This window comes from Ovis canadensis, chromosome 6, assembly GCF_042477335.2.
Source record: "Ovis canadensis isolate MfBH-ARS-UI-01 breed Bighorn chromosome 6, ARS-UI_OviCan_v2, whole genome shotgun sequence".
Lineage (NCBI taxonomy): Eukaryota > Metazoa > Chordata > Mammalia > Artiodactyla > Bovidae > Ovis > Ovis canadensis.
The window spans coordinates 88314866-88335065 of NC_091250.1; the positions used below are offsets into that span (position 1 = coordinate 88314866).

Consider the following 20200-nt stretch of genomic DNA (forward strand, 5'->3'; position numbering starts at 1 on the left):
AGTAAAAGTTGTATTCAAGGAAAAATGGACAGGGAGTTGAGGAACACAGTTTAAAAGAAAACGTGTGTGGGGACTTGCCCCATGGTCCAGCTGTTAAGGCTCCACACTTCCACTGCAGGGAGCGTGGGCTCGATCCCTGAGCAGGGAAGCAAGATCTCGCATGCCAGGTGGCACAGCCAAAAGAAAATGAAAATACATATGGGAGACTGTGAGGGGTGGTTTCCTTTGTTGAGTGTATAAATGACCAACACTTTCCTGATCTGATGATTTCAGGGATGCCAGTAAAACTGTGAGCAGCCCACCCACCTCGCCAAGACCTGGCAGTGCAGCCACAGCGTCTACATCTACAAGTAATATCATACCCCCACGACACCAGAAACCTGCTGGGGCTCCAGCAACAAAAAAGAAACAGCAACAGAAAAAGAAGAAAGGTGGGAAAGGGGGCTGGTGATTAGAACAGTCTTGTTGCCATTTTTAAACTAGCCTCAGTGACACAAGGAACATAAATAAAGGTAACAGCAAGAAGCACAGAGCTGCTCCCTCTCCCCTCCCTACATTTTCATGAAATTATTTTGTTGTGCATCAAACAGAAAAGCATCTTCCTTCAAACTCTTGCCTAGTCAGACTTGGCCTACTTGTACCACCTTGCTTCGCACAAATGATGAGGACGCAGAACAGTTGGGCATTTACCCACCTGATATCCATTGCATCCTTTCTCTTTGTGTGCTGATCTGGTGTTGTTTTCAGTTTCAGAAACAAGGCATGTTATCCAATGTTTCCTAGGATATAAACAGAAACTACTTCTGTTTCAACTGGAGTCCAAAGATGCTTGTTCCTTCAAGTCCCATTTTATGTCTTAGGAAGCCTTAGGAGACTGAAAGTGGAGTCTTCTGAGCATTCCAAATATCCGCTTAGAAATAGCATGTAATAAAAGGGACCTTATTAATATACTGGTGTTTTCACTTCACTACATGAGTGGCCACAAGAAAACTAAATTAAATGTCTTGATTATTCATGAAATTCTGTCATGTGATAGTGGAATATGGGCTACTAAATATATGTGGTAATGAGAAGTATGTGTATGTATATACATATATACACACAGAGATATAAAGTAGGACTTCTTTGTGCCCCCCATGTCATTTTCAAATTATGATAACATTATGCTAATTTAGCACTGTCAAAGATATCAAGAGAAATACATCGGTGTTGCAAGAAGTTGACACTTAGATGCAACGTTCTGAGGTCAGACTTATTTGGACCCTCTTGGTCAGAAAGATTTAAATGGCCCTTACCAAGCATGAACATTGACTTCCAGCAGAGAGAGGCAATCAGTGCCAGAGTTGAGGAGTCGGCAGTATTAAAGCGTGAAAGAACTGTTTGGCCCAATTAATAGATCTCAAATGACTCCTCTTTCTAGTTGCGGGGCATGACCATTCATTACCTTTCTCAAAGTAATGAAAGTCAGTCCGTGATACCGGTGTCACTTTGTTCTTGCCTTGCTTACAGGTCACTTTCTTCTTAAACAGGTGTGAGGCAGACACACTGGCATGCCTACCCAAGTTAGTGTTCATTTTATGCTGCCCAAGATAGCATTCAGTTTAGACTTACAAGTATTTCTTGTGATCATATTGCTCTGTCCTTGTTAATGAAGTGCTGCTGTGTTTAAACATACCTGCTAAAACTTCACAGGGTTTTCTGAAAGTTTTTCCTCCTTTACCAGAGTAAGAAATGTGGTGCTGCCTTTCTCTAACATAATCTGTGGTGGCATCTAAACAAGAGACCCTCTTCTATGAATGATTTATTATGGCATTATACTTTTTGAACTCTCAGAATAGTCTTTTGGTAAGAGTGACAGATATTTATTCCTTCTGAATATAAATCCCCACTACAAAAATAATTGTTAGTAAATTTATGGTTTTAGGATTCTGTTAAATTTCTATAGTGAAGGATAATCAATTCTTAGGTTACAGAATTTTGGTGAAATTTATCCATCAATGAAAATTTTGACCCAAGGCACAACAAGAGAAATTTCCAGTTCTCTATTTAGTCATTGTAATTGCTAGCTAGTTGTTGTTATCATCAATCAGTACTAAGCAACTGAAACCTCAGTTCAAATAAATTGTCATTGTCAATGAAGCGTAAACACTTATGTTAACTTCCTAGTAATTTCTTCTTTTGGACAGGTCTTTAACTCATGACATATATACTTTGTGTATATATGCGTGTGTGTGTGTGTGTGTGTGTGTACATTTATAACAAACCAATATGGATACATCCTTCACTGTGGCACATTTTAAAATAAAAGAATCTAGCAGTGAGTATGGATTAGATTAAGATGTTTGGGGGTATTGGCATTTTGCAGAGGCATCCTGCTAGTACATCTAAGAATTTTTTAAACTGAGCATCTAAAATTACCTCTTGCCCCTTCCTGCAAAGCCAGAAAATTAAACTAAGGTATTGAGAGAACAAATTTTTCACTGAAAATTCATCATGTAGATACCTGTACATAACCAAATTGAAGAGTGAACATTTTTTAAGTTTTGGCTTTTGAGGAAAAAAAAAGCTGACACCTTTATTGCCTTTGAAGAAGGGGATCACTCAGGAGCTCTGTTGTGCAGGCTTCGCACTGTGCAAATGGCACTGGCTTAGCGGATGGCACTCCCAAGACTACTTCGGAAACTGCTAACCTTAAAAACAAGCTCTCTGAAACCTGTTCATTCATTTCTTTTAAACCTGTCCGAAACTTGGATCTGATGAAGGAAAGTCGGCTTACCACATTAAGATAGTTTTATTAGATTGTGGACCATATTAAAGAGTGCTGCTGCTGCTGCTAAGTCCCATCAGTCATGTCAGACTCTGTGTGACCCCATAGATGACAGCCCAACAGGCTCTTTTGTCCCTGGGACTCTCCAGGCAAGAATACTGGAATGGGTTGCCGTTTCCTTCTCCAATGCATGAAAGTGAAGTCACTCAGTCATGTCCGACTCTTAGCGACCCCATGGACTGTAGCCTACCAGGCTCCTCCATCCATGGGATTCTCCAGGCAACATACTGGAGTGGGTCGCCATTGCCTTCACGAAAGAGTGCAGTTGAACGAAACAATAAAAAGGACCATCCGTATACTTCTCACACCACCTTTGCAGAGCCCCATGGGTATCTAATTTACTATGCATTTGATCATTGGGAACAACAGTTTTGTTTCAGTTCAATTCAGTCACTCAGTCATGTCTGACTCTTTGCAACCCCATGAATTGCAGCACACCAGGCCTCCCTGTCCATCACCAACTCCTGGAGTTCACTCAAACTCATGTCCATTAAGTCGGTGATGCCATCTAGCCATCTTATCCTCTGTTGTCCCCTTCTCCTCCTGCTCCCAATCCCTCCCAGCATCAGAGTCTCCAAATGAGTCAACTCTTCACATGAGGTGGCCAAAGTATTGGAGTTTCAGCTTCAGCGTCAGTCCTTCCAGTGAACACCCAGGACTGATCTCCTTTAGGATGGACTGGTTGGATCTCCTTGCAGTCCAAGGGACTCTCAAGAGTCTTCTCCAACACCACAGTTCAAAAGCATCAATTCTTCAGCACTCAGCTTTCTTCACAGTCTAACTTCCACATCCATACATGACCACTGGAAAAACCACAGCCTTGACTAGACGGACCTTTGTTGGAAAAGTAATGTCTCTGCTTTTCAATATGCTATCTAGGTTGGTCACAACTTTTCTTCCGAGGAGTAAGCGTCTTTTAATTTCATGGCTGCAATAACCATCTGCAGTGATTCTGGAGCCCAAAAAATAAAGTCTGACACTGTTTCCACCGTTTCCCCATCTATTTCCCATGAAGCAATGGGACCAGATGCCATGATCTTAAGTTTTCTGAATGTTGAGCTTTAAGCCAACTTTTGCACTCTCCTCTTTCACTTTCATCAAGAGGCTTTTTAGTTCCTCTTCACTTTCTGCCATAAGGGTGGTGTCATCTGCATATCTGAGGTGATTGATATTTCTCCCAGAAATCTTGATTCCAGCTTGTGCTGCTTCCAGCCCAGCGTTTCTTATGATGTACTCTGTATATATACAGCCTTGACGTACTCCTTTTCCTATTTGGAACCAGTCTGTTGTTCCATGTCCAGTTCTAACTGTTGCTTCCTGACCTGCATATAGGTTTCTCAAGAGGCAGGTCAGGTGGTCTGGTATTCCCATCTCTTGCAGGATTTCCCACAGTTTATTGTGATCCACACAAAGGCTTTGGCATAGTCAATAAAGCAGTAATAGATGTTTTTCTGGAACTCTCTTCCTTTTCCCTTGATTTAGTTATGATTTTAATGCCTGGTTTTAACAGTAGCTGTGATCCTGGCAGACTAATCTCCAGAGCGATTTTTTAAGCGAAATGTAACGTTTAAAATAAGGGAACCAGTCACATTCCTTTTTTCCTTAAGCCTCCTGGATAGCGGCTTTAGACGCTGCTGGTGGACTTAAACAGGACCGGTGAGGAGGGGAGAGAGATCCAACTTCACCCTCCAGACTTGTTACTAACGAGGGGAAGGCAGGAAAGCCTGGGGCTCTCAGGACTCGGGCGCCTTCTCCAGCGTTCTGGTCGGAAACACACGGGCTGGCAGGAGGCCGGGGAAGTGAGACGCTGAGATGGGCGGACGAGAAAGGCCTTTCTGAGACACCCTACCCAGTCCAAGCGCATCTCGCCGTGGCGCGCGCTTCCAAGGAAGCGACACCTGGGGACGCTTTTCCTGTTGCTCCGGTCTTTCCCAGCTCCTGCGGCCGGGTCTCCCGGGTCCCCTGGCCTGGCCTCGTCCCTTCTCTAGCTCCCACGTCTTACTCTCGGTTCGGCGAATCTGCTGCGCGCAACCCGCTGACTGGCGAGCGAGCGCAAAATGCCCAAGGGGCAGCCCGGGGCCCTGGGGTGGGGAGGGGCTGGCGGTCACCGCGGGGGCGCTGTACGCCACGTGGACCTACGTCTCCCCCGGCGCTGCCCCCACAGCGGCGACCACTCCGGCCGGAATCCCACCCGCAGCTCCGGCGCGCGGGCGCGCGGGAGGAGGGAAGCAAACCCGGGTGGTGGGGATGGAGAGGGGGAAAGTAAAGAGGGAGAAGGGCAAGGAGCCGGAGAAAGGGAAAATTCAGCAAAAAGGAGAGGAGAAAAACAAAAAGGTGGAGAAGGAGAAAGAAAAGGGGAAGGAGGAGAAAATTAAGGAAAAGAACGGGAAGGAGAAAACTGAGAAGGGGAAGGAGGAGAAAATTAAGGCGAGAGAAAAGGAGAAGGAGGAGAAAATTAAGGAAAAGGAGAACGGGAAGGAGAAAAAAAGGGGGAAGGAGGAGAAAATTAAGGAAAAGGAGAATGGGAAGGATGAGAAAAGTAAGAGAAAGGATGAAAAGAGGCAAGAGCGGGAGACAGAGAAAGAGAAGGAGCAATTCAAGGAAAAAGAGAAAGAGAAGGACAACAGCACGTTGATAAAAATCCCGCTGGCGCCGCTGGTAAGAGACCGCTGCCTCGGACCCATTGTCCAGTGTTTCGCCGGCTCTGTTACGTGCGAGACCCCCGGTGGGTTCGCGCCGGAAGGAATCCGGTCTCGTTTGCTGGCTTTGTATCCGCGCATGGAATCGGAATGTGTCAAGCATCGCGAGCCCCTCCCAGCCGCTCACCCCTAACCCCGACCCTGTGTCCAGGTCTAGTGTTGAAGAAGACACCTTGCTGATGTTCACAGCGGTGCTGGGAATAGCCTTTTTTCCAGCCCCATCTCTGCCCGGCGCCAAACACTAGCCCCCATACCCTCACCACACGTGCTCGCTCTGTTCCAGTCTTTTCTGTTTAGTGTGGGGGGGTGGGGTGGGGAGGGGAAGGTGTAGGTTTCTTGAATTTATGCAGCTTGTGTTTGGGGACTGCCTGGACCTTTTCTGTGGGCGCTCTGGTTACTATTATTTACATTGTTTTCAGATCACCAGCACCCAGGAGGGTCACAAAGGTTTAACTGAGAGGCCTCAGAAATCAAACTTTTAGTCATAAAAGGACAGATACGTATGATTCTACTAAGGTGGTTTACCTAGTATATTCAAACTCGGAGTCAAAGAGCAGAATGTAGGGGGATGGTGGGGTGAGGAGTTTAATGAGTACAGTTTGTTTTACAAGATGAATAGTTGTGGGAAGTGGTGATGGTTGCACGGTATTATGAATGGAGTCGATATCACTCTGGGTTTGAAAATGGTTAAGATGGTAAATTTTGTGTTGTGTTATGACTGTATGTGACCCGTGGATGGTGTTCCGCCAGGCTCCTCTATTCTCCAGGCAAGAATACTGGAGTGGATTGCCATGCTTTTCAAAACCAGGGCATCTTCCCCACCCAGGGATGGAACCCACATCTCTTTTATCTCCTACATTGGCAGGTGGGTCCGTTATTACTAGCGCCACCTGGGAAGCCCTTTATGTTGTGTACTTTGCCACAATTTAAAAATTGGGGGAGAAGGAGAAAAAAAACAAGCATTATTTGGCTCAACTTAGTGAGCTCTGTACTCCTGGAGTTCCTGAGCTCAGAGCTGCTTTCTGGTTCTAAACAATATGAATTATTAACAGAGATTTGATCTCTGGTAAAATAGCCAAAGAACTGATGCTTTCAAACTGTGGTGTTGGAGACAACTTTTAATTAAGAGTCCTTTGGACTGCAAGATCAAACCAGTCAATCCTAAAGGAAATCAACCGTGAATATTCATTGGAAGGATTGATGCTGAAGCTGAAGCTCCATTACTTTAGCCACCTGATGTGAAGAGCCGACTCATTGGAAAAGACCCTGATGCTGGGAAAGATTGAAGGCAAAAGAAGTCAGCAGAGGATGAAATGGTTATATAGCATCACCAACTCAATGGAAGTGTTAGAGCAAACTCGGAGATAGGACAGGGAAGTCTGGTGTGCTACAGTCCATGGGATTGCAAAGAGTTGGACACAACTTTGAGACTGAACACACAAAACAGGCTATATAGATTCACTTATAGTTAAAGGAATAACTTTTAACAAGGAACAGTGGTGTTGAATCATATTTCATGTCTGAACTCTTGGTTTACAGTAACCCCAGCTTTTCTTAAGAGATTATAAATGTGAGGAAGCTTGAGTTTTAGACTAAAAAGTAAGCTAAATGTAAAGCATCAGTGACTACAAAATTTCTAAATAGGGTCAGGTTGGTGGCATCCATGTGATTGGAAAGGGAGTAGGGAATGGATTTTATTCACAAAATTCATAAGATCCAAGATGCTATTATTTTAGGTACCACAGAGAAAGGAAAAAAAAAAATGCTTCCAGCCAAAATATGCCCTCATTTCAGAGATGTTAAAATGTGGAAAAAGAAATCTTGAAACTGATAAAATATGTTGGAGTAGCCCAAGTGTGGGGCCATTGGTGGAGATAAAGAGGGGACACAGTCTACATCTTGCAGCCATTTCTTGGTCACCATTGCTTTAAAGCATTCAATTAAAACCATCCAATGACATCCCCTTAGAGCAGCATCTAGTCCCTTTTCCTTACCGTGACTCTCTGAGAATGACACTATAACATTTAGATGCAGATGTAAGAGAATGGGGAGGAAGTAGGGATGGATATAGGAAACACCTATGGAAGTACCATTTGCTTTAAGAGCCATCAAGAATTCATTCCAGTAACAAACAGTTACTTTAAAAAATTCTGTTGGTCACTAGACAGGTTTCATAAATGATTCCCCATACATAAGTCTCTATTACAGCAGACCTTAAAATATCTTATTTTTGCAGATCTTCTATATTACAGACAGGAGGGACAGGGATAGATGTATAGTGCTGTTAAGGATCACTTTTTTTTTTTTTAACAGAAATCTAGTCTAAGTCTAAGGCTTCCCTGGTGGCTCAGACGGTAAAGAATCTACCTCCAATGTGGGAGACCTGGGTTCGATCCCTGGGTCAGGAAGATCCCTTGGAGAAAGAAATGGCAACCTACTCCAGTATGCTTGTCTGGAGAATCTCATGGACAGAGGAGCCTGGTGGGCTACAGTCCATAGGGTCACAGAGTCAGACGTGACTGAAGCGACTTAGCATGCAGTCTATGTCCAATGTCAACATTTACTGTTCAAGCAGAAATGTATAGGATTATTATTTTAAACCAGTGGCCTTGAAGATGTGTACAGGTTTTTTTTTTTCCCCCATATATGAGAAACCTCTTTGGTAAGCTGTTTGAGAAATAGAATTCCTATGAACAGTCTAACTGGGTTGCTCATTTATTACTGTTTACATTGAAGTTTGTATGCTAAAAGCCACCTTTCTGAACACTCTGAACTTTCTGTTTCTCTCGTCATACCAGTCTGCCCTTCTTGTCCCTCAAACACTTGTCATAAAGATTTCTAAGGCGGGTATGCTGGTAGAATACTTCTTCCCAAAGTTTACAGTTCTTGCTCACCAGGTTTTAGCATGAGAGTTTAACTAGTTTAACAATTTTTATAGTCTTTGCCTTTTCATTTAATAATATTTATATTAAAAAGTACAGAAGAGAGTAACCTTGCCCTAAGAACTTTTAATCTATGATTCAATTTGGGGAGACAAGACAGATTAATAATATGAGACCTTAGATGCTTACATGCCAAGTGGCAGAGTCAATACATAGACCAAGAAAGTCCCAAGACCCCAAACAACAAACTGAATTCTCGTGCAGTCTCCAATGGACATGAACTAGGGAAGCCAAGTGAAGTGTGAAAACTGGCACTGAAAATATGGCACCTCCTATAAATCCTGATATATATAAAGTATTTATTTGATAAATTGACACAGGAGTTGGAAGATGGAGAGAGGGTATGCAGTTAATATCACATAAGTAATGACTGATTATATAAAATACAAACTGAGTAGTACAGTTTGTTCTAGACCTATTAAATTTTTTTGCAAAGTTTTATACAATTTCACAAATATTGGCAAGCGCACTTCCCAGAGCCAAGAAAACAAGGCCCTGATAGCATATTATTGCCTTATCTTTTGTTTCACAGGAGAAAAATAAGCAGATCCTAGTGCTGGGCCTGGATGGGGCAGGAAAGACCAGTATTCTCCACTTTCTAGCTTTAAACCGAGTCCAGCGCAGTGTGGCCCCCACCCAAGGTTTCAATGCAGTGTGCATCAGCACTGGGGACCACCAGATGGAGTTCCTGGAGAGTAAGCGCTCTTTCTCAGTGGTTCTGGGGGTAGCTAATAGCTTATATAGCCACATGATTGTCAACCCTTAAGCCAGATGCGATGTTGTCAACATCACATGGGTCCTTGTGAAATGAATGATAAAATGAATACGAAATGGATGATAGGTCTTTATGAAATGAAACGCTGGGTCAAATTTTCCTAGACTTTTAAAATGCGTATGTAGATGAATGCTAGGGTGCAATGTGGGTAAAATCACTCTCTGTTCTTTTTATTTTCTCCTTTTTCCAGTGGTGGTGATAAAAGGGAGTTGAGAGGAAGGCTTTAGCACCCTCTCCTTTAACAGCCCCCCTCCTCCTTACCACCCCTCCATAAAAATCCAATCTAAGTAAATATAGTGTGCTTCCTTCTCGAAAATGCAAATATTCACAAACCTCTTATGACCAGATCACAACATATATACTCTTGTAATCAGATCACAACCCAGAAGCCCCTACTCTATAGTAATTCTGGAGTCACTGCCTCTCAGAATATTGCTGTTTCCCAAAGTTGTATCAGATCCTCTTGTCTTCTCTTTACACTCTCCCAAATTTATCTATCCAGCCAAACATACCCGAATGCCACCTGACATGTCTACTTGGCTGTCTCATCGGCCTCTCAAACCTAACATTGTCCAAGCAAATGCTTTATATAGCTCCACATCTGTTCCTGTCCCTGTAATCCACTGATCAGTAAATGTCTCCTCACCAATCAAGATGCTCAAGCCAGAGGACCGTGCATTTTCTGTACCCCCACCTCCAGTATGCAAGGAAAATTCTATGAATTTTTGCTTTCATCCAGTTGTAAAGAGAAAATGGTGGGCAGAGAAACTGTTAAACCTATAGGCAAATCTTTCTGATAAAAGTATTATTAGGAATAGAGATTTCAATTTTCTCAGAAGCTATAGAAGAAATAATATTTTTAATGAAATAGATGGCTAGGAAAAGAGTCTCAGAATATAAAAAGTGAAAAAGGACGGGGGTGGGGGGCGGTGGGAAGGAAAGGAAAGAGAAAAGAAAGGAAGATAGGAAGAAAAAAGATTCCAATTAAGGGGCGAAATGGACAGATCTGTTGGAGTGAGGAGTTTCAACATATGTTTGTCAATTATTAATGGAATCAAGGAGAAAAAAACTGCAGAGAGTATATAATGTTTGAACACAGTCAACCAATCTGATCTAATGAACAATATAAAATTGTCTAATTCTTCTCAAATACCCATGGAACAGTAAACAAACACGGACCACTTCCTGGGCCATACAGCAAGTCTTAATGGAGTTTTCAAAGAAGCATCATATAAACTGTGTTCTCTGTTTTACCATTAAATTAGAAGTTTGTATCTAGGGACTTCCCTGGTGGTCCAGTGGTTAAGAATCTACCTTCCAATACAGGAGATATGGGTTTGATCCCCGGTCGGGGAAGTAAGATCCCACATGCCACGGGACAACAGAGCCCATGCGCCATGACTACTAAGCCCAGGCTCTGGGGCCCTCACTCCACCGCTGGAGTGTCGCCTGCACGACACAATGGTGATCCCCCCACCACAACTAAGACCTGATGCAGCCAACAATAAGTAAACGGATAATTTTTTTCCAGTCCTGCGCCCTCCCCAACTAATATTTTTTTAAAAAAAGAAGTTAATAACTAAAAGATAACAATTCCTATTATAGATGAAATGTGGTGTTGGCAAAAAAAATGGAAATGCCTGTTTAAGCTTGTATGTTAAAGGATATGAATTACTTAGATTACATTCTTTTAAAAAATTAAAACACAAAATACTTCAAAGAATGACCAGCCTGGCTCTCTGTACAAAGGAAAACAAAGGAAAGGCAAATAAAGTCCCTTTCCTATTAGTTTTTGAAATGTTTTTGTTAAGTGCCCATAACAGTGGTCTGCATACTTTTCCTGCAAAGGGCTCGAGAGTAGATAACATAGACTTTGTGGCTACATGATCTCTGTGCTGCTGCTCAATACTGCGAAAGCAACCCAGAGACCCTGTGTGAACAAACCTGCACGTCTGTGTTGTCACACAACTTTGCTTGTACTGAAATCCAACTGAAATATAATGTTCATGTGTTACAAAATGGTATTCTTTTTTTTCTCCAAATGTTTAAAAATGTAAAATCCATTTTTTGTTCACGGGCTATACAAAAACAGGCAGTGAGCCAGGTTTAGACTGTGGGCCATCGTTTGTCAATTTCTGTCCCAGGAGAAAAATAAAAACTGAATTCATTGTGTCTGGGAAGCTTTCTTCTGGGAAGCATCAGCAGAATGAAATAACCCAAAGATATTTCTTGTCTGAGGCAAGTATTCTTGAATACCCATAGGACCATATTAACTTTTAGTGCAAGATTAAAGAAAGGAAATTAGATTTGGGGTTTTGACAAAGGAAAAAAGTTGTGCAAGAGAGGCTAGCCAATGACATTTAAATCAGTCCATCTAAGACATTTTAGAGAAACGTGTTTTAACCCACCACCCTGAATTCTTTCAGCAGACCACTCCTGTTTGCTGATCCATACTTGATAGACAGGCACTGCTGGCATGACTGCTCTGTATAACAGATGCAGAGGCATCCACGGTGGTACAAGTTTGCAATGTAGGACACCTGAGTTTGATCCCTGCCTGGGTTGGAAAGATCCCCTGGAGAAGGAAATGGCAACCCACTCCAGAATTCTTGCTTGGGAAATCCCATGGACAGAGGAGCCTGGCAGTCCGTGGGGTCGCAAGAGCTGGACCCGACTTAGTGACTAAACTACCACCATGCTGGGCCTTTGTGTTCCAGAACTTAATGAACCACTTGTGGAGGGTAAATATCCCCACCAATCATTTCCCCGGAAACATCACTCTGCTTGTTCTCAGAATTGGGTCTAGTCTCACAGTGGACTTTTATCAGAAGACCTGCCAGTGTTCAGAAATTATCAAAATGTGCCTTACCTGGCTGCCTCGATGGACTCTTCTGAGATGTGTGTGTGTGTGTGTGTGTGTGTGTGTGTGTGTTCTTCCTTTGCTTTTCTTTGTAGTTGGCGGCAGCGAACCTTTCCGTTCCTATTGGGAAATGTACCTGTCCAAGGGCTTGCTGTTGGTATTTGTGGTGGATTCAGCAGATCACAAAAGATTACCTGAAGCCAAGAAATACCTTCATCAACTAATTGGAACAAACCCAGGCCTTCCTCTGGTTGTGTTTGCAAACAAACAGGTAAAAATCTGTGCAAATATAAAGTGTACTCAATATTTTTTTTATTAATGCAGTAAACAGAAATGTTTACTTTTTGAATTTGATCTTTTAAATTTATCTTTAAAATTGGAGTATAATTGTTTTACCATGTTGTGTTAGTTTCTGCTAACAGAAGTGAATCAGCCCTAATACACAGATACCGCCTCCCTCTCCTGGACCTCCCTCCCAATCCCTATCCCACCCCTCTAGGTCATCACAGAGTGCTGAGTTGAGCTTCCTGTGCTTTATAGCAGGTTCCCGTTAGCTATCTATTTTGCACATAGTAGTGGAAATTTGTTGTTGTTGTTTAGTCACTAAATCGTGTCTTACTTTTGTGCTACACCATGGACTGTTGTAGCCTGCCAGACTCCTCTGAAGGGATTTCCTAGGCAAGAGTACTGGAGCAGGTTGCCATTTCCTTCTCCAGGGGATCTTACCCACCCAGGGATTGAACCCGCGTTTCCTGCATTGGCAGGTAGATTCTTTACCAGTGAGCCACTTGGGAAGCCTGGTAATGTATATATGTTAGTCCTAATCACCCAATTCATCCCACACTCTCCTTTCCCCTCTATGTCCACAAGTCCATTTTCTCCCTCTGAGTCTCTATTCCTGCCTTAGAAATAGATTCATCTGTACCATTTTCCCAGATTCCACATGTATGTGTTAATATACGATGTTTTTCTCTTTCTGGCTTATTTACTCTGTATGACAGACTCTAGGTCCAACCACATCTCTGCAGATGACCCAAAGAAACATCTGCTTTTAAGAGCTAAATATTCAATAATATGCTGTATGTTCATTTCAATTAATGCTATTAGGTCTACTGGAGTGTATTATACAATCAGCCCTCCTTATCTGTGATTCAACCAGCCGTGGATCAGGGGGAAAAAAAATTCCATAAAGTTCCAAAAAGTAAAACTCGTGTTTGCCACATGTGAGCAACTGTTTTCATAGCGTTTACCTTGTATTAGATATTATAAGTAGTCTAGAGATGATTAAAGTATATGGGAGGATGTGCGTAGGTTATTTGCAGAAATGACACCATTTTATATAAGGGGCTTGAGCAGATTCTGACATCTTCTGATGTCTTCTAGGGTCCTGCAACCAATCCCCCCACAGATACCAAGTAAAAGTGAAAGTGTTAGTCGCTCAGTCGTGTCTAAACACTTTTCAACCCCATAGACTGTAGCCTGCCAAGCTCCTATGTCCATGGAATTCTCCAGGCAAGAACACTGGAGTGGATTGCCATTCCATTCTCCAGGGGATCTTCCCAAGCCAGGGATGGAACCCAGGTCTCCCGCATTATAGGCAGATTCTTTACTGTCCGAGCCACCAGGAAAGCCCACAGCTGTAAATTCGTTCAGAACAGAGACTGTCATTCACCTTTGTGTCCCATGTAAAACCTAGTATACCATGTTGTATATAGTAGGAATTCAATAAATATCTGTTAAGTTTAATTAAACATTTACAGACTGTTGAATTGATTTCAACAAAATCTTTAAGTGCTTACTATGTATCATGGACTTTCCTGGTGGCTCAGATGGTAAAGAACCTGAGAGACCTGGGTTTGATCCCTGGATCAGGAAGATCCCCTGGAGAAGGGAATGGCAACCCATTCCAGTACTCTTGTCTAGAGAATCCCATGGATAGAGGAGCCTGGCAGGCTACAGTCCATGGGGTCGCAAAGAGTCAGACATGACTAAGCGACTAACACACACACACACACACACACACACTATGTGTCAGTATACAGAAGTAGTTTTAGATTAGCTGGCCTGACCTGAATTTCACACACATGCATTAAAGTATTAAACACTCATGAAGAAATGGAAACCTTGTGCAGTGTTGGTGGGGATGTCAAATGGTCCAGCCGCTATGAAAAACAGTATGGCAGTTCCCTACGAAATTAAAAATAGAATTTTCATATAGTCCAGCAGTTCCACTTCTGGGTATATTACCAATAGAATTGAAAGCAGGAACTCAAACAGATGTTTGCACACCCGTGCTCATAGCAGAATTATTCCCAGTAGCCAAAAGGTAGAAGAAACTCAAGTGCCCATCCACGCATGAACGGATAAACAAAATGTGGTGTATACGTACAGTGGATATTATTCAGCCTTAAATGTGTCAGGAAATTCTGACACATGCTACACCATGGATGAACTTTAAGGACAGTATGCTAAGTGAGATAAGCCAGTCACAAAAGGACAAATAATGTATGATTACACTTTTATGAGGTCCCCTAGAGCAGTTAAGGGCTTCCCTGGTGACTCAGATGGTTAAAGAATCCACCTGCAATGTGGGAGACCTGGGTTCAGTCCCGGGGTTGGGAAGATCCCCTGGAGGAGGGCTTGGTAACCCAGTCCAATATTCTTGCCTGGAGAATCCCCATGGACAGAGGAGCCTGGCAGGCTACAGTCCATGGGGTCGCAGAGTCGGACACGACTGAGCGACTAAGCACAGAGCACTTAAAATCAGAGAGACAAAAAAATAGTAGTTGCCAAGGGCTGAGGGAGGGAGAAATGGGAAGCTACTGTTTAATGGGTACAGAGTGTCAGTTTTATAAGTTGAAGAGTTCTGAAGATGGTTTACAATAATGTGAATTCACTTAACTGTACACCAAACTGTACACTTCAAAATGGCTAATATGGAAAATTTTGTTATGTGTATCTTACTATGGTAAAAGAAATTTAAAAAAACATTAAACATCTATAGCATTGTGCAGGCATACCTAATTTTATCGCACTTCACTTTGTTGTGCTTTGCAGATATTGTGATTTTTACAAAGTGAAGGTTTGTGGCATCCCTGCATGGAGCAAGTCTATAAGCACCATTTTCCCAACTGCTTTTTCTCACTTTATGTCTCTGTGTTGCCCTTTGGTGATTCTTGCAATATTTCCAACTTTTAGAATTATTATATTTGTTATGATGATCTCTGATCAGCAACCTTTGATGTTACTATTATAAAAAGATTATGACTTGCTGAAGGCTCAGATGATGGTTAGCATTTTTTTTAGCAATAAGGTATTTTTAAATTAAGGTATGTACATATTTTTAGACATAATGCTATCACACACTTAATAGATTACAGTAGTGTTAAAGTAACTTTTCCATGTACCAGGAGACAAAAAAAAATTCATGTGACTCGTTTTATTGCAGTATTCACTTTATCACAGTAGTCTGGAACCAAATTTGCAGTATCTCTGAAGTGTGCTTGTAATGCTGTAGCCTCTCTCTCAATTGCCAGGCTTACCAGTCATAAGAGAGCTCAGTTCCTACCCTTTCTCCCATTCCTATGAGTGAGTGTTAATGGAAGTAAAATAAATCATTATAATGATGATCTAAAAGTAGGAGCCTATATTAAAGTCCAGCATAGCTGGAGCTGCTAGTCCAGCAGCTGCTAAGTCGCTTCAGTTGTGTCCGACTCTGTGCGACCCCATAGACGGCAGCCCACCAGGCTCCCCCGTCCCTGGGATTCTCCAGTCAAGAACACTGGAGTGGGTTACCATTTCCTTCTCTAGTGCATGAAAGTGAAAAGTGAAAGTGAAGTCGGTCAGTCATGTCTGACTCTGTGTGACCCCATGGACTACAGCCTACCAGGCTCCTCCGCCCATGGGATTTTCCAGGCAAGAGTACTGGAGTGGGGTGCCATTGCCTTCTCCAGCAGATTATTTTTTTTTAAAGGCCGGAGTTTTTTGGGGTTTTTTTTTAGTGAGCATCTTAAGTACCACAAACTATGACGATTTAGAAGATCATGGTAAATGTAAGTGAGCTGTATAGTATTGCATTGCATGAATATACCACCACTTTACCATTTTCTTGTTGGGCATTTGGGTTATTTCCAATTTTTCATTGTTGTAAAGAGTTCTATAGTGAATCTTCATGTATGTGTCTTTTAATAGATGTGTACCAACAGTTCTCTAGTGCGTGAGGAATTGCTGGGTTTAGGGATTTGTACCTTATGGCTCAGCTGGTAAAGAATCCGCCTGTAATGCAGGAGACCTGGGTTCGATCCCTGGGTTGGGAAGAGCCCCTGGAGAAGGGAAAGGCTACCCACTCCAGTACTCTGGCCTGAAGAATTCCAAGGACTGTATAGTCCCTGGGGTCGCAAAGAGTCAGACACGACTGAGCGCCTTTCACTTTTCTTTCACATATTCAGTCTTACTAGATATTACCAAGTTGCTTTCCAAAGATATTGAACTGGTTTATTCTTCCTACCAGCAGTATATGACAGTTTTTATAGCTCTACACCCTTGTCAATACTTGGTTTGTCAAACTTTCATATTTGCCAGTCTCATGAGAATGAAATTTTATCTTATTATTCTAATTTGCATTTCCTTAATTACTAGTGAGCCTGGACATTTTTTTCAGATGTTCACTGGTTATTAGTTTCAAATTAGTTTCATTCTTTGAAGCAAATTTCCATATCTGTGAATTAACTTTTAATATCTTTCCCCAAATTCCTATTGGGATGTTTATCTTTTCACATTTGAGTTGTAGGAGTCTTTCATATCTTTTGGAAAAATCATCCTATTTCTGTTACATGCAATACAAATATCTTCTCTAGCAACCTGTTGCAGAGAAGGCAATGGCACCCGACTCCAGTACCCTTGCTTGGAAAATTCTAGGGTCGGGGGAGCCTGGTAGGCTGCCATCTATGGGGTCGCACAAAGTCGGACACGACTGAAGGGACTTAGCAGGAGCAGCAGCAACCTATTGTTAACATTTTACTTTGCTATGGTTCTCTTTTTAATACACAGGTTTTCATTTTTAATAGTCCAATTTATCGATACTTTCCTTTGTGATTTATACCTCTTCATCAAATTGAATAAATAGGACCATTTGGTGTCAGATTTATAACTTTTACTGGAGTTTAATAATAAAATGTTTGGATATTCTCAGACAGTAAAGAATCTGCCTGCAATGCAGGAGACCTGGGTTCAATCCCTGGGTCCGGAAGATCCCCTGGAGAAGGGAGTAGCAACCCACTCCAGTATTCTTGCCTGGAGAATTCCATAGACAGAGGAACCTGATGGAACACAGTCCCTGGGGTCACAAAGACTTGGACTCAGCTGAGCAGCTAACACATATTCTAGTTTAAGGTCATGTTGGTTATTACTCCTTGATCAAAGTAACTTAAGCTTTTAGATGACTCATTGTTTCAAGTTATTACATAAATATTTTTTAAAAGTCATCTTACTATCGTTATTCTTTGAGTGATGACATCTATTAGGGCACAATTATGTGAGTGTGGAATACACCTGATATTTATCCCTGATGTTCTTTTATCATTACAAGGAGCCCCTCCTCCCTTCCAACACCCTTTTATTTTCTTCCTCTCCAATTCCATTGGTGGCATTTCTTTTAACTTGAGACATCGTCCACATGTTACTAGATTCATTAAAACAATTGCAAAATTCACTACACGCTCTAAGACTAAGTGAATTCAGGTTTCAGACAGGCAATAAAGTGGAAGAACCAGAAAAGGTAATGATACCACATGAAGAAAACCTCACAGACTTACAAGAATTTGATAGGTTCATATTGGTACAAGAAAAAATGACAATATTGTACTATTTTAAAACTTTGGGAGAACACCGTGAAACAAAAAGCCAATTACAAATTCAATGTTAAGAGTGAAAATGCTTAAACTTTTGCAGAAGACTTAAAAACTGTAACTGAATCTGCATATGTATTTAGGAGAGGGTATATCAGAGATTTTTTGCCATAAATAATTCTTGATGTGTGAGAGGCAAAGAAATATGTTTTGATCTTAGCATGCAGCATAAACACATGCTTTTTGTCTCCTCATTTTAATCTCTCCCCTCTCTGCTTCTTCGGATGGGTTTTCCTCCTTTAAGCCTTCCCCACTTCTCCATCTCATCTTGTTTCCCTCCACCTGTCCCTTGCCTCTCAGCCTTCTTCACCTACTATGCCATTTTCTAAACTTATTCTGTCCCTGATCCCTTCTCTACCTCCCTCCATCCCCCCAAATTTGATGTAAAACTTTTTGTTCAGTAGAAATAATTTTTGCAAAAGAAAACTTAACATTTGGCAAATGTTATAATCAATAAAATATTATATGGACAAAAACCAATTAATGAATCAAGCTTCTATTGTAAAGACAAATTAAAAATAATCTTGGAGGGCTTCCCTGATTCTTCAGTGGAAAAGAATCTGCCTTCCAATGCAGAAGACACAGGTTCGATCTCTGATCCGGCAAGATCCCACATGTCGCAGAGCCATTCAGCCACAAGTGTTGAACCTGGGCTCTAGAGCCAGGGAGCTGCAATTGCTGAGCCCTTGTGCTGCAACTACTGAAGCCCAAGCTCTACAGCCTGTGTTCTGCAATAAAAGAAGCCACCACGATGAGAAGCCCAAGCACCACAACTAGAGAAAAGCCCCCGCTCACAACTAGATAAAAGCCTGTGCAGCAACAAAGACCCAGCACAGCCAACAATAAATAAATCATTAATTAAGTTATTTTTAAAAATTAAAAAAATAAGTCTTGGGAAAATTCAGACAAAATTGGAAAAACAAAACTAGAAGCAGATCGCACTGGTTAGGAAATTGATTAAGGTATTATATTGGCTTAACTTTGTTCCAGAAAATACTCTTTTGATAATAACTCATAAATGCTGATATAATTCCGATGAAAATCTTTATATTCAAACGGCCTTTAGGATCCTAGTAATGGGATTTCAATATCCTCGATATTATAATGGAGGTGCAGTCATTGAGAGTAATAAAGGTATCTATCCAAAAATGTTGCAAAATAACCAACTTTTTCTCAATTCTTTTTCCATTCTTGTGAAGGATCTTGAAGCAGCCTATCACATTACAGATATCCATGAAGCTTTGGCATTATCTGAGGTGGGAAATGACAGGAAGATGTTCCTGTTCGGAACCCAGGTGACTGAGAATGGCTCAGAGATACCTTCCATCATACAAGATGCCAGAGACCTAATTGCACACCTGGCTGCAGACATGAGTGATCAGGCATAGCCCACTGCGAGACTCAATTTGGATGTCACCAGGGAACGTGACGTGGCAGGCTGGAAGCCAAAATTTCCACTTTCAAATAAAAAATAAGCCATTTCCTATTTTCTCAATGCACGACACATATACACATATAAGATAATGTTAATTGATTAAAAGGATCTCTATTTAGATTTTGAACTTTAAAAGTATTGGTAAACAATGTGTTTGGAGGGATTTGGATTTTTAATCAACAAAATTAAAGTGAAAATTAGTAAGCATTCATCCCGTTTGTAGTTTCTTGGTGAAATGAGATTTACATTAAAATATTCTAATAACTTTCCTCTTTTCGAGTAAATCCAGGTGTCTTTCCTTTAAGTGGATCCATTTAACAAATGTGGGAAAAGAAATCAGGATAGGGCAATAAGAAAAGTAAACACTATCAAAGTCACATAGAAATACAAATTAACAGCATTCAGAAAGATTTAGGAACGGCTTCTTTCTAAGAAACTACCACTAACAGAACACCGTAGGGATTTGTGTTTCAATTTCTTGATATTTTATTTTTTTTATATAGATAAGCTTTATCTTTCCTAGAAATATTTAAGAGTGATAACTCTGCTTACCTACAGATATGATACAAATCCAACTTTTAACCTTAGTGTCTTCTGATTTCTTTTTTTAAAAAGACTTCCAGCTTCCAGTCCAGCATGTAAGAAGCTTGGAAGCCATGAGCCCGTTCTAACAAGTAAAAAGCTGAACAGACTGAAAGGTCAGCATTGGAGAGACTAACGGAACACAGAGAATAACAGTTTACCAGAGCAGAGGCT

At 41.5% G+C, this 20200-nt stretch overlaps 2 protein-coding genes across 2 annotated transcripts in view; both read left to right on the forward strand.

The window, feature by feature from the left end:
- The window catches only part of SRP72 (signal recognition particle 72), a 29328-nt gene extending 27182 nt beyond the window's left edge, over positions 1-2146 (forward strand). The window contains exon 19 of the mRNA XM_069594177.1: positions 274-2146. Coding sequence (XP_069450278.1) covers positions 274-451 — 178 coding nt within the window. The 3' untranslated portion in view covers positions 452-2146. The remainder of the gene's footprint in view (positions 1-273) is intronic.
- A 958-nt stretch (positions 2147-3104) lies between these two features.
- On the forward strand, positions 3105-19655 carry ARL9 (ARF like GTPase 9). Its single transcript, XM_069594188.1, has 4 exons — positions 3105-5485; positions 9001-9163; positions 12199-12374; positions 19209-19655. The coding sequence occupies exons 1-4, from the start codon at positions 5075-5077 to the stop codon at positions 19395-19397; spliced, it is 939 nt and encodes a 312-aa protein (XP_069450289.1). The 5' UTR covers positions 3105-5074; the 3' UTR covers positions 19398-19655.
- Positions 19656-20200: the final 545 nt, after the last annotated feature.